The sequence below is a fragment of the Homalodisca vitripennis genome, chromosome 7 (genome assembly GCF_021130785.1).
Source record: "Homalodisca vitripennis isolate AUS2020 chromosome 7, UT_GWSS_2.1, whole genome shotgun sequence".
Lineage (NCBI taxonomy): Eukaryota > Metazoa > Arthropoda > Insecta > Hemiptera > Cicadellidae > Homalodisca > Homalodisca vitripennis.
Genome location: NC_060213.1, coordinates 5,826,069 through 5,841,337, shown reverse-complemented (window position 1 = coordinate 5,841,337; position 15,269 = coordinate 5,826,069). Strand labels below are relative to the sequence as shown.

The 15,269-nt window shown below is 30.4% G+C and overlaps 1 protein-coding gene across 1 annotated transcript; it reads left to right on the top strand.

The window, feature by feature from the left end:
• The first annotated feature begins 8,294 nt into the window (after positions 1–8,294).
• On the top strand, positions 8,295–14,927 carry LOC124366501. The gene is made up of 3 exons (XM_046823088.1): positions 8,295–8,467; positions 13,018–13,107; positions 14,799–14,927. The coding sequence occupies exons 1-3, from the start codon at positions 8,300–8,302 to the stop codon at positions 14,850–14,852; spliced, it is 312 nt and encodes a 103-aa protein (XP_046679044.1). The 5' UTR covers positions 8,295–8,299; the 3' UTR covers positions 14,853–14,927.
• Positions 14,928–15,269: the final 342 nt, after the last annotated feature.

Sequence of the window (15,269 nt, the reverse complement as noted above, 5' to 3'; positions counted from 1 at the left end):
ATAAAAACCAGGTTGTGTGTTTATAGGTTAAATGCAATCTGGCTCTCTCCTCCTGGACTTATCTAGTTTGTGTTTCGTACTTATGCAGTCTGATTATAATTATTATTTATACGAGTTAAAGATACATCGAGCAGTAAAATGGTTGTATAATTCACCGTTGTTTGTACTTACACGTCAAAAGGACTGCTGTTTACTATTTTTACTCCATGTGTTCAAATTTAGGTGGCACAAACGTTACAACTATTATGTTGCAATTTATTAATTCTAAAAATGACAACGGAATACAGAGCACATGAAAATTCAACACGAAGGCTCCCCAGTTCAGAGTTAAAGCTAAATTAACAACCCAGCTGGCAGGATGCGGCTATTGTCCTTCCCGTGATTACAGCGATCGTCAAGGATGTTTCCACACCATTCATCTATTCTCGGTTTTACATTAGGAAGAGCCTTCATGTTAGTTTTTGTTCCGTATTGACTAGTGAGTAGGTTAAATTGTTTTACTCAAAAACAGTGAATTAAGCTATTAATAGTTCAGTATTTTTCTTATGTTAAACAATTGATTTTCTTAGTACTTAACCTTACGCAGTCGGTTTATTAACTTACAAAGTCTTTCAGTTCAATTTGAATGGACACATTACTAGCACATTTCAATTCTTTAAATATTTAGACCTCTAAGTGAAGAACCTTCTGTTAGCAGCTAGCAAAGCTTCGATGTGGTGTGAAAGGGAAAACGTTTTACATTTGTTTTAAATACATTTCAAGTTTGCATATAAACCATTGTGTTAAAAGATGCGTATAAGTTATTACTTTAGTAATAAAAACTTTATTATTACTTTCGTTAATAGGGAAAACTTTTACGTTAGTTATAAATACATTTCAAGTTTACGTGTAAACCATGTGTTAGAAGATGCGTATAAGTTATTACTCTCGTAATAAAAACTTTATTCAACCTCCATAAATTCTGTCCTTGGTTTTCAAATATTACCTCTTTTTTCTCCTTTAGAAACTGTTTAGAACGCTTTTGTAACAGTTAATGGCACAAATATACTCGTACAACATATTGAAAACTCTTGGAATAGTTGGGAAAACTTTTAAAATAGTACTAAATGTTAATAAAGCAATAATTTACCATATGGTTTATTTTTTGAACGAGGTTTTCGAAACCTATATATCATTATCAGGCGACTCAACAAATAAATGTATTTATTTGTAGATTCACTGATGATAAAACCTTTGATTTCGAAAGCCCTTGCCCAAAAAAATAAACCATATTTATACGTCATATTCTTTGCATATCCCAAACCTGTTATTGCATTATATCATATTAAAAGATTGTGATCAGTTATTAATAACTTATAATATCACTGTTTTTTCCATGTAAGCCAGGGAGTTGGCCTGTGAGTGCAATTTTTAACTAAGAAAATAAGATTTAATTTTAAATGAGTAACTATATTAGTCAATATAATATAAACTGACTCCCCGATGAAGTAATACTGAGGATCCAGCACGGATCTTATTTTTGTAAATGGTACATTATAATATGATCATGGTTTACATAAATACAACAGCGGTATCTGGTGTGTACTCGTATTCTAATTTGTAACATGTAACGATGGCAGTTTAGAAAGATTAGTACAATATTGTTGGTTTGGCCAATAAATGTCGCTGCTGACAATTGGAAAACTTTGACGGTCGGACAAAAGCCTCTCTTGGTTTAATCACCCGAGTTGTCAACAAGCAATTATACTTGGCTGGTACTTTTACCGTAAAACAGTGGCACCTTATTGCTAAAATAATAGTTAGAATTGATTTTTTATTTCAAACAATACGACTTTTAAGGACGTTTAACAACGTTTAATATTAGATAAAATCTGAACCTCCTTATCTGATTTTTAAACAAAGCAAAATTTTTTTATTAATGACTTTAAATGTAACGTGAATCCATAACGTATTTTCTTATAACCAAGCACTAACAGCACACATTTTTTAGCAGAATTTCACCTATGGGAAGACTTACATTTTGATTTTTGTCCTGTATTTCTATTAGTAGGTCCAATAAGAAGGCCTTCTAAGGTTTATGTTCTTTCAAAAATACAATTTTAATCAGGTTAAGAAAAAAGCAATGAAAGCACACATAATTTCCATTCATTGCTGACATCTTACAATTTTATTCTAAATAAATTTCTTTTTGCACTAACATTTAGATCTGATATACATTTCATAATATAATAATAATCAGTTCTTCTTTCGAATAAAATTACTTCATAACTAAATTTATAAATCCGATAGATATTAAAGCCTGGTTTCACATATGTATTGCAAAAATCCGTGTAACCTAATATAACATAAATAAGTTTTACCGATTATATGGTATAAAGTCCTTCATAAAGACAATATTATATTTTTAAACATAATTTTCCATCCGTTTGGATTTTATGCAGTTCTAAATCAAAGCTATTAAATGTGAGAATGATCAGCAATATTTTTGCTGGTCGAGCAATCATCTAACTATATCACCATATGTGATATTAAAAATTCCAAATTGATCTGCGAAAAAAATGAGCGTCGTCTTTAGTAAATACTATACCACGAATAATTATTTATTTAAATCAACCAGATTGCTCGAAACAGAATCAACTACACAGAACTGTACAAACCATGTACCGCTGGTTTACCACACTCTGGTATGAATATTGGTAACAATCGACAGCAGCTGTTTGCTATTTATTGTAACAGCAAGGCGTGAACGTGTAAACTGTGCTGCATACATTAAGTAACAGTTGGGTGAGAGGATATGGTGGTCATACAATTCATGTTTTGTTTATTTTGAGATGAGGAGGAAGACTTGCTACTAAGTGACCCAAGTTGTAATGGAGGAAATACATTTGCGATCTTCTAAACAGATAAACCTTTATATAAAAACTTGTTCATAATGCTCGAATAACTCGTATTTATAAATATATTTTCTTTAGATCAATGGTCGGTAATCTTCGAAGAGAAAATTTAATTTTAAAGTTATTATTTATTTCTTTTCTTACCAATCTAAAAACCAATCTAAAGGATCCCAAGTGAAACGTGTGACGTTACATTACCACATATGTCTGCACAGATTTCAAAGTGGGTGACTTTTACAATTAACTATTTATCTCTTAAAGTTTGATCAAAAAACATTTTAGACATTTTAACTCTGTTAATATTATTTTTAGAAATTTAATGCTTTATTATATAGTAATAAACAAAATGTATAGGTGCGAAAAGAGATGCTAATTACAAATTAGTATAGAGGATCCATCCAGAGATTATAAATACTACATCTTATTATTATCCAGTAATTATTTTAAATTTACATTTGATATAACAAAAATCTCGACAGAAACTTTAGGATACTTTTTCTGCCAAGAGTAGTGCAAGTAATGGTCTATCTCTTTTCGTTTACCGTCTATCTGAATGTTTTATTTAGTTTTCATTTTTATTTAAAAAACACAGTTTTATTTAAAGATAATAGCTCAAACTTCACTTATTTATTTTACTTAATCTAAAATGAAGGGAAAACGTACTTTTTAATCATCATATACGTTTCAAGATGGCAGATGGTTGATAGTTACCGTCCGCCATCTAGAAGATGGATATGAAGGTATAATAATTTATGTTGATTTGAGACTGCAATAAAAATATTTGTACCAAATTTATGTTTTATATCTTTACTGGTTTCTGAAATACAATTAAAATGTCCAATAATATGAATAGTAATAGGAAACGAATAATAATATAAAGTTGTATAGTCTAAGCACCAGTACGAGTATGAAACTGTGTTACTTTGCAAGATATAATAGAATAAGTATATCTTGCTTCTGATAAATTATTTAGTTGGAGTTTCTTGTTTATTGCTATTTAATTGTAAACTCCAAATAGATTATTCATAAAAACTGTAAACCGAATGTTATTATATTTAAATGCACTGTTAGCCAAGTTTATTGATATTTGTGATCATTATAAAGTTAGTCTCAGATTTTAACCTATAATAAATAACTTGCTATGGTTTATATTGATAGGTATTTAAGCATGGGAATTTACAAACAATAATTTGAATGTTATATTAATATGTCATATATCTACAAAAAGGATAATTTCATCGGTTACCTTTACATTTAACGTATTCCATAAATGAAGGAAAAATGTATTTAGCATTAAAAAATTCTAGATCAGCTCACTTAAAATGTATAGTTTAAACCTAATTTTTGTGATAAATTACTTTGAAAGCCTGTAAACATACTGAATCAAGTGGTCTTTACAAATACAGTCTCAGCAAGTAGAAAATCTCATAGATGTGCAAATAAAACTATTTATTAAAAATTTAAAATACTGTTAACATAAAAAAACGTACTACTAGTAATAAATCTTTTGTCATAAAATAACAAGTATTAAATTTATTTTTAGTGACACTAATTATCAGATTTTTCATAAATTAATATTCGACCGCTACAGGGGTATTTCCTACCTAAACCCGGAATTTGACATCAAGACAGACCAGATGACTTGCAATTCCGACATCCGGCCGAATACATAGACAATAAGCTCCGATCCTTTATGTATTTCATGTACTTGTCGTTTCATTTACTAAAGTTTTGCATCATACTATATATCTAATTTTAATAATAATTTATTTTAATAGGAAAAAAGGTTCCAAAGGCAAAGCCTGATTAGGGATTCCATCAGATAAGTTAATCATTTAGTGTGATAAGTGTTCATTTGCGGTTGCAGACACTATAACTATTTATAACTATAAATCCCATAAATTAATTTATTGATACACTCTTTAAAGCGTAGCAAACAGAATATAGAATATATGACAGAAACAACAGTCCTCAACACATGCCAGTGGATAAAGCCTCGTTTATTTCCATTCCTTACGCACGATATTTGTTCGGACCACTACATACATAAAATGCCCGTGTGATAGTCATTGGGCTACATGTACTTTTAAATGTAATATTTATAAAAATAAATTAATATATGTGTTACCTGAAATAAATTAATCACAAGAAGCTTATCAATATGAATACATCCAAGTTTCTTTTTATAATGACCATTTTACTTTGAAAATCTCCCTGTATATTTAATACAGAATCGTAGTAATTTATTGTTTAGAAGATTCTAGTTCCGGCTAAATATTACTGTTTACGTAAGTAGAATCGGACCAATATATTTTAATTGATTATAATAACGGAAGTTGGATTCTTGAACCGAGTACAACAATGAATGTTATATGGATTATGCATGTTGGTCAATGAAATATGAACATAAATAATTAATTGAGTGGTTATTGAACTAGTGTTGCTGTGGCAACAGTAAAAACATTGTTGATTTCTTTGCCTTGTTAGGTTGAACCCAGTTGCATGTATTAACTGTAATGTTACGGTATTAAAATGTAATTTAGTAAGACTCAAATGATTCAATATATTATAACGTTTTCTAATAGGTACAATTTTATTTTTGAATTGTGAAAATCAAGCAACCAAGGAGATGGTTTATATTTTAATATCTGTGAGATGAAAGACTACTAATAATAATTTATTGAGTGTATATAGATTTACTGTTGCTATGAGACTTAATTAAATACATTATTTACACATATGAACACGGTTGCTTTCTTAAAAGTTATTAAAAATCAAACAGTGTATGTTTACAATAGTACAATGTTTTCAGAAATAAGTTTAGTAAAACTATGGGACTTAAACCCTTTAAGCTTTCCAAAACTAATTGGGAAGAGGAAAATATCAAAATGGAACAAGTTCCTAGTAGGAGCAATAGAAATAATATGTTTCACCTCAGTGGTTGTATTTTTAATCTCCTACAACGTAACCGACATTCTTTCCTTTGTAACAAAATTATGTTATAGTTCCTTCCTAGTATCAATCGCGATGAATACTTATTCGATCTTCAGTATCGATGAGATGGATACAGTCGGACTTGAGGATCTCACGAACGTTGATCTCGCACTGGAAAACACGATGAGTTCTCAAACAGACTTCTTCTATGTGTTGATCTTTTGGGTCATGATGATACACATGTTTTCCATCCTCAGGTTCGCACTGAAACTGGACATTCTTCAAATGTTGAATAGGAAGATATTAATCTGTTCAGCATTCCAGTCTGTTCTGATGAAGCACATGGTCTCAAAGAGGATGAATCGCATTCAAGTAAAGGCACAAGAAACGGACAATGTACTGGAGTTACTCGCAACTACGAGAAGTATTCTTGGATTTAATCAGAAGATAGACGACATGTTCTGTATGCGCACAGCAAAATGTAGTAGAACATGGACTATTGAATTTCTTACTAAGCCTAACGGCATTCTGGAGTATTTACGGGCTGCATAAGGAGTTTTATTGCATAGAGAATCATTCTCCTGTCTTTGCATTATTGGTGCAATGTCACATCTTCACGGAAACTGTTTTGCTTGGGAGGAAAAATATCAAAGATTTCGAATTGTGTAAGTATATAATGAGCTGGAAATAGTAACGACTAACAAAATACCACAAAATATGTACTATAGAGCAGGATGGTACTTTCCCTCTTGAATGAGTTAATGAGTTTATCCTAATAGGCCACAAAATATATAGTAGGGGTCATTCCATAGTACTCCAATTTTGCACGTTGTTTTGGATTTAAAATATGTAACATTTGACAATTGATTATGTCGCACACAAATTTTAGATACAGAAAACGGGTGAGAGAATGTTAAAGCCAATATGAGCCTATGTTGCAGTTTAAAAAGTATTTTTGTAGGTTGTGATATTATTTTAATATATAGTTTGCCTTTAAGAAAATATTGTGGTACTCGAAATCACATGTTAAATCCAACGATGTGCTTTAAATCAGAAAAATGTTATTCTTTATTGCTATTACTTCATAATCAAAAAAAGAACATTCTTGTTCACTTTTATAATTATAGAAATTATACAACTGCAAATACATTTTTTTCAATTCATTGTTTATTTTAAACTCTGTGTGTGTATGTGTCTTTCATTTTACCTATATTATTATATCACACTCTAAGTGCATTCCATGAAACATCTACTATCCCCAATAGCATATCCTCTTTTCATTGTCCTGAGGTTTTCAGATTCATAAACCTGTTAAAATTAAAACAAAGGAATTTTATTAACACAGCATTAATTTTTTTTATGGAGATAATTTTTACTAATACTATACTCCCCGTCTTTAGTAGGGCAATTTAAAACTGTACATTTTTACTCGAAGATGTTTCCAGCCGTGTAAATATTCACTCTACACCATAATTTAATGAATGGAAAATTTTAGCTTTCTAAATTTTACGATTCCGATACATTTTCTTCACAAAAATGTTTTATGTAATAACAGATTGATTGTTATTATTATTATGACGCGTCCGAAGTCTTCTTTGCTAAACACGTTCGTCGGATGAATGTAAAGAATGTTTGATAACGCTCAAACTTGTCAACACATGTTCAATTTACCGATCGCTACCTTTTTGCTCGAAAAAGGAGGAAACAACCAAAAGAAACACACAAATATGAAGTAAGCCAAGAAGATATGGATCAAAATGAAAGAAGACCTACCTTAAATACTTTAACATGCGAAAAACATAACGTTCTTTACTCTGCTAAGAAAGATAACAAGTAGTCTAAAAGCAATACTTACTTATTTAAAAAATGTAATGTGTTTTTTGATGACAAAACAGAATATTTGTTATAATATAATATTAGTTATGGATCATATAAAATAATACCACTTTATGTCTGTTAAAAATTTGAAGGGAGCTATGTATATGCTAACTCAGCAGGGATCACTTCTGGCTGGGTAATACCATCCAGTTGAACCTACCATTGTGCAAAACCCAATGTTTCAAAGCTTAGCAACTTATGGATGACCAGGAGCGGCTCATCACAAATCGCAAATGTCAAGATTGAGTAATTCGATAGTCTAGTCTATTGCGGGAGATGACTGTTAGAGTTGGTGGGATTCGCTCCCTAACCTCAGAGGTTCTTGCTAGACCCAACATAAGGGTATGCCACCCCCTGCCTCTTTTGACTGGAAAGGTTACCTTCTTTCGAGGGGACATGTCTTGATTATTAGCGGCTCATTACAAATCGTGCCCTAAATTATTCCTCATGGATCTCGATAGGAGGCGGTTCCTACCCCTACCTTATCCATCCAGATTACCCTGTCACTCCCTGTCACTCCGGAAGCAGCGCAAAGGTCCTTACAGGACTAGCTGTAATTTATAAGTTTCTTTTCCTAAGAGAAAGAAATGTATATGCTATTTTATCTAAAAAATATTTATGTAGAAATTCAATATAAGTATACAATTTTTTATGAGGGCAAATATTCTTATTATTTTTATATTTTTCAGGTTGAATCACTGTCATGGGAGATAAACAAGAGGATGAGCTCTAAGGAGTACTCAATTGAACATCGTAAGAAAGTACGTAACATTTTTACAAATTAATTTTTGTTACTGAGATATTATTAACATTTATTACGTTTTAATATTCGTTTTTAGTTTGTCCAGAGCATTCAAGGCTGATATACATTACATGTATGTTAACTAGTACCAAGGTGAACCTCGCCTGACTCCCTTATACTACTAGTCCATGCTGGACATTCTAATGCATTTAGGCTGCGTTCACGGTTTCCTTCATTTTTCAAATTATCCTTCATTCTTCAAACAAGATGGCTATGTACTAACATCCTGAAATGTAGATCTTCAAATCTTCAAAATAATCTGCCATTTTTTGCTATAAATTTTATGATAAAATAAAATACTAATTTAATGCTAAAAATAGATTTTGAGTAATAAAAATAATATTCTCTTAATATTGTAATATCTGTTAAATGTTTGGATCTACAGTTAAAATGTTTTACATTTTGGAAAAATATTAAACTGTTGTGCTCTTTTTTGACGATGGGTAACTTGACAGTACAATGGGATTTGTGGTGTTCGTGCTCTTTATATGTTACCAAAAATTAACACTACGTTTCGAGCACTGGAATCCATCATCTTCATCAGGTGTCAAAAATCCGTGTTTTAAATAACGTAAAATCACGCACATCATCAATATATATACAATATATAAGAAATACGTATCGATGAGCACACTGAAGTGCTGGGTAACAACTGAAAAGTTATAAGTCAAAATATTCAAGCCCATTCGTACCCGAGATTAAAAAGTGATTGGAGCAAGCACCTAACGTGTTTTCTACACTGAATCGGTAAATTTAGTTGTCCTCCAAGTTCATCATCTCGTACTAATATATAATTTTAATTTTAGTACATGCTTAACTTTTAGCCTCAAGCTCTTTGACACTCGAACAAGAGGATAGATTCCAATCCTCGAAATGCATTATTCTAATTTTGCCACATATAACGATTAAAAATATTCGAACCACTATTACCCTTCCAAATTGTTATATTTTATATTTATATTATTTTTAATATATCAAAATAATAACTCATAACCAATTACGTAAGGGTTTACAAAAAATATAATTACGCCGTTAGTTATTAAACATAGAACTCTCAAATTTTGGTATGTCGTTCTTCAAGAGACATACAACAAAGTGCGTTTAAGAATTCTTTTTACTGTGATTAGGTTTCGAATAGTTACGAGTTAATAAGAGAAAGCTTTAATTTTAATCAGAAAACCGTGTTCTTTTTTACAAAAATTCCCAATAACACAAAATATTTTTCTTTTACTCGAATACAAGGACGAATACTATCCAATCAGTAAAAATTATTTCCGAGGTAATGTAGGTGTATACTTAATACTTAACTTTGGTGACGTTTTAAGTGAGATTTTGAGCGTGTGAGAGAGGTCGCCGGAACCTGACTCCGTCAGGGTTCTTCTTTAGAAAAACAAACTATATATTTATTTCAATGTAGAATGTTTTTTAGTATTTCGATTTATTCACAAGCTACTTAATACTTATTAAGATAGAAGGACATTGGAAGACTAAAACCTTCATTTTATAAGTAATAATATTTCAGTACAGTAGGAAAAACATGAATAAGTGTAGAAAACTATTTTTGTTAGCTTAACTTACGCTTTACCTTAAAGTAACTAAATCGATCTATCACATTGATTCCCGATTTTTTGGGTTAAGCATATCTTAAACCATATTCACCTCAGTAGGTACGTGTTAAATATCCAAAAACTTATTTATATTTAAGATTTACTGATGTCTTTAATACTAAAATGTTAAAACGGATTAAATATACTTAACTATATGCAAGGTATAAGAAGCCTTTTTAAGGCAGGGTTTCAAGTATTGTTTTAAGTCTAAATTTCAGTGAGCAGTGTAACCTAGACATGTACAGTTGTACACTTGAGACAGTGAAATTTGAACCATAGGGTTTTTATAATGCATAATGGAAAATTATCAACCATTTTTTTTTATTCCAGAAATATTAAGGATTTGTACGCAAAAGCGGAAGAGAAGGTAAACTAAATAAGTATGAAAATCCTTAAAGGTGCGATAGGAAGGCCTTAGGAGACTATAAATTGAGTACGAGCTACTATTTTGTATGAGACCACAAGTACCATGTTTAGTTGTGAGATAGCATAATGGTTAGAAAGAATAGTTAATTATGTGAAATATAAATTGTATCTAAACAAAATCTGTGGTGTAAGGTAGCACATTCAGGATTTTCGAGTCTGACATTTTTTGCCATCGATTCAAAACAAGAACATCAGTAACACTACGTTATTGTAGATCTGCAATTGAATCTCTTTTTGGTACAGTAAAGATACATCTGCGGTAATGTGTATACTATAATTACAAACTATTAAAATAAAAATCTTACCAAAAGCGTTTGGCACGCTTGAAATGGAATTAGTTACACAACCTACTAAAGGCTTTGTCTGATCAAAAATGCTATGTATGTTTCTATAAAGCAACGCAACTAAAATTAGTAAAATGTATACCAAACAAAGAACACTATCGTATATAAAACTGAAGGAACTACGGAAATGGCAGAGACAGGTGACTACTATACGTATTACTATATCTACTCAACACATCCTACGACTGACCGAAGGGACTAGCCAATGGTAACTTACGGCTGGCTAAAACAAGATGGCGGAAATAAAAGGGAAGGGGACAGATCGCGCGCCTCTATCGCAGAGGATCTATTTATTAATGGCGGTCGTTATGTGAGATGAAAACTAAATCAACCATTATTGCATTGTCATCGGTCCTTGATACGTATGCAAAGTTTCAAATATCTGATTCTGGAAATTGGTGATACTTTTTACTAAACAGGCTAAACAAAAAATAAGCCTTAAAATAAAGCATGGATGGATAACAAATAATATAAAATCTGTATCAATACATTGAATGACAACAAAAATCCATATTCCTGACAGTTGCAGTAATAAAAGAATAACTTAAGTATAAACAAGGTACGAGGAGCCCAAACCATCTCGTAACAGGCCTCAGTGATGTAGCTTGTTATAAATATCAAATCTATAGATCAATTCATTAGGCTACATGTGTTATTATGTCACATTTTAAAATCATCTTGTTTATAAGTTTATTAGTCTGTAATGTTTCCTTTTACATTGTGGTAACCGATAAGAACCATTTAAAATGTTCACTAAATCTGCAGTGACATACACCATCATGTACCTCATCGTAAAGACTTGAAGCAATTTCAACTAGTTTTAATTCATAACATCCACATCTCAATACGTTCTCTGGATATTGAGTGAACACAGCGACAAACGCGTAGACAGAAGTTACATTTTCAGCTCCTCGAGTGATGTAGGCATCGTTAATGTTCAGCCAAGTAGCAATATAGTTTAATTCATAACATCCACATCTCAATACGTTCTCTGGATATTGAGTGAACACAGCGACAAACGCGTAGACAGAAGTTACATTTTCAGCTCCTCGAGTGATGTAGGCATCGTTAATGTTCAGCCAACTAGCAATATAGTTTAATTCATAACATCCACATCTCAATACGTTCTCTGGATATTGAGTGAACACAGCGACAAACGCGTAGACAGAAGTTACATTTTCAGCTCCTCGAGTGATGTAGACATCGATAATGTTCAGCCAACTAGCAATATTGTTTAAATTCATAACATCCACATCTCAATACGTTCTCTGGATATTGAGTGAACACAGCGACAAACGCGTAGACAGAAGTTACATTTTCAACTCCTCGAGTGATGTAGGCATCGATAATGTTCAGCCAACTAGCGATATAGTTTAAGTACATTTGTAATTTCTTGTTCCTATTCATATAATAGTTTTATTGACTGCGCTTTTTGTTATTTTTGGTTTTGTTATTCGGTAGTGTGAGTGTTAATTATGGAGTGGCTATTAATTGTACACATAATATTTAGGTCTTATCTGATATTTTATTATTTAATACTTATGTTTAGTAGAGACTTTTGATTTTGTATTTATATATTTTAAGTACATAATTGTAAATTATCTGGAATAGGTTGTGTGAGTTGTTTGTTTTTTTATATATAGATATAAATATTAATAGTTTTAGTTTTATGAGTCTTATTAGTATTAATTTGCTAGAAATGTCAAAAGACCTTTTTTTAAAATAAAATATTACTCTTACAAATACTTATATGAGAAAACATTCCATAAACTATATTATGGAAAATAGTCTATAAAGCGACAATTAGTAATATACCCATATTCAAATATTGATTCCTCAAAAAATATTTAGAGATTTTAGAGATATTCTCTGATGCAATGGGAGTTAAAGAGTTATTCACAGGTAGAGATCCGCCACACAAGAGATTCTTATGGTTACATTTTTTATACTGACGTTACTAGTGTTGTCTATTTGGCTTACACAGGGCAATATTAGCATTCATAAATATAGTATGGATGAATAATTGTGTTGAGTATAAACATCAAGGTGTATCCAAGAGATGTAGCTATAGCAAACATTGAGTACTGGAACTGAAATATCAAATGTTTTCTTATTAAATACGAAATTTCCAGCTGGAAGTGTTTATGCTGGAACTGGCTCACACACCCACGGATCTCACAGCAGCTGACTTCTTCTCAGTTGACAACTCCTTCATCACTTCTGTAAGTTATATTTATTGTTGATGATTATTTCCAATTATAATGTTGTATTAGTTCAGAATTTGTGTATAATTTTCTTCCTAAGCATTCGTGTTAATAAGAAGAATACTTCTTTCCTTCTTATTTTTCTCACATTTCGTACACACATTGGGTAGCTATAGTATTAGTATTATATATAATTATAGCATAGGAAACACGCTATATCAAACTACAGCACAAAATTATTTCAATACATCATTTTGAGATAACTTTAATTCTACTTCCCTCTCTATACTCTATAGATAAATAGCATTTAGAAGCTTAAAAATGTGGATTTTCCCTGTAACAGAGCCCTTTTGTTTAAGGAAATATTTAGAAATGATTGGTTGGTTCATGGAAAAATAATATCATCCCGTAATTTTGTAGGAGGATGTTCAACAGAGGATTTTTTACTTTCATAGCATAAGAAATTAATAAATTTTATTTTTAATTAATTGAGTTAAAATGAAATAACGCACAAACATAAAACATCATTTTATTTTGCATCCAAGTCTGATTTGTGTTCATTGGTAAACAAACCCCGCACATTATATTATTTAACACTTTCCTAAAGACACTGTAATAATGACCACCTAATAATATTTTTCACTTCAAAATTTGGATATTTTTCTAAGTAATCCTATGATATTTAATATTCATTACTTAATAAGTGAAATGGCGACTTCGAATGCAATTTTACAATTTAAAGCCCCTATACTATTTAGTACTATAAACATTTTCAACTTCAGCAGACAAACATTAGGTAGATATATTTTATTAATCATGGTATATTCACTTCCATGGAATATATTTAGTAATCATGGTATATTCACTTCCATGGAATATACTCTGATTCTTATATCAGGTTTTGCACGTGTAAGAACATTTCTTAATCATATAAATTTTTGTATAATTATATCTTCGTCACAATAGGTGAAATACAATCGTTGATCGTTGCTCCAATCAACAAAATACAAATATATAGGTCTCTAAAACCTACTTCGGTAAAAAAAACCGCACCAGTTTGGAATATCTTACGTAAAAACTGGAGTCCCTCAGTTTATATTAAAATTTATATTCAATTTAAATCGAATAGATAGTAGTAAATTATTGCATATTTTAATACAATAAAAACATTTATATCATATAAAAATCTAATAAATAATAAAATGGAATATTTTTAATGTGGAACACCAAAAATGTTATTAATTTTATATGAACTTTATTTATATGAATATTTATTTTTTTTTAATTTTGTATATGAAGCTTTAAAGCTTCAAAAGGATTTAAAAAGACTACATAGTTTTTTACAACAATAAACTGCAACTTAAACATTTCGTACGTATTAAATTATAATTTAAAAATATGTTTAAGGCAATGCTCAATTGGAAAAACTTAAAACATTTTATATTTATTCGTGATACTCACATTCTATAAACTAGGGCAAGTTTTTTAATTGACATCAATACTTATTTAACAATATTAATATAATATAATAACTTTACTAATCTTTAGTCATATTATTTTACTATTTTTATTTATATACTTTTCATAAAAATATTTTGTGTTAATAAAATCAAGTAATGGTAATATAATTTTAAAGGAACATATTTACGCTTTGACTGAAGATAAGTATCGTACACTGCAGTAGATTAATATCTATTGTATGTTTGCAGGTTGCCAGCTTCATCATGACGGTGATGATGGTTTTCATTCAGTTCATGACTTAGCCGGGAACAGATCGACAAAGGTTAAAGGAAGACTATCTGTTTTTTTATATACAATCACTTATGTTATCTCATGCTAAAAATTATAATACACAATCTATTACCTATAAAAATGTTTTTAATACATGTTGATAAAACATTCTGGTTTATTGTCAAAATCCAAAAATAAACAAAAAAACTTTAACATGTGTTTCGTTTATGTAGTGTCTATCTAATTATAAATGATTTGTCCTAATATAAAAATGAATTAATTGTTCTACTTGGTTTAGTATTTGTGTATAAGTCAATAAGGTAACATTTGTTGTGTTGTATTCAAAACTGAGTGTATTGATATTGTGTTTTGATTCACTATGTCATTGAATGTTATTTATTTTCTCCCCCAATTTTAGTGGTTGTATAGATCTTATTCGATATTTCTTC

Bases quoted from the DNA above. Each gene is read 5' to 3' on its own strand.
- LOC124366501 (XM_046823088.1), top strand. From the start codon at position 8,300: ATGCTATTTTATCTAAAAAATATTTATGTAGAAATTCAATATAAGTAT. The intron at 8,468-13,017 runs GTACGTAACATT...CGAAATTTCCAG, and splicing joins CAATTGAACATCGTAAGAAA to CTGGAAGTGTTTATGCTGGA. The intron at 13,108-14,798 runs GTAAGTTATATT...GTATGTTTGCAG, and splicing joins ACAACTCCTTCATCACTTCT to GTTGCCAGCTTCATCATGAC.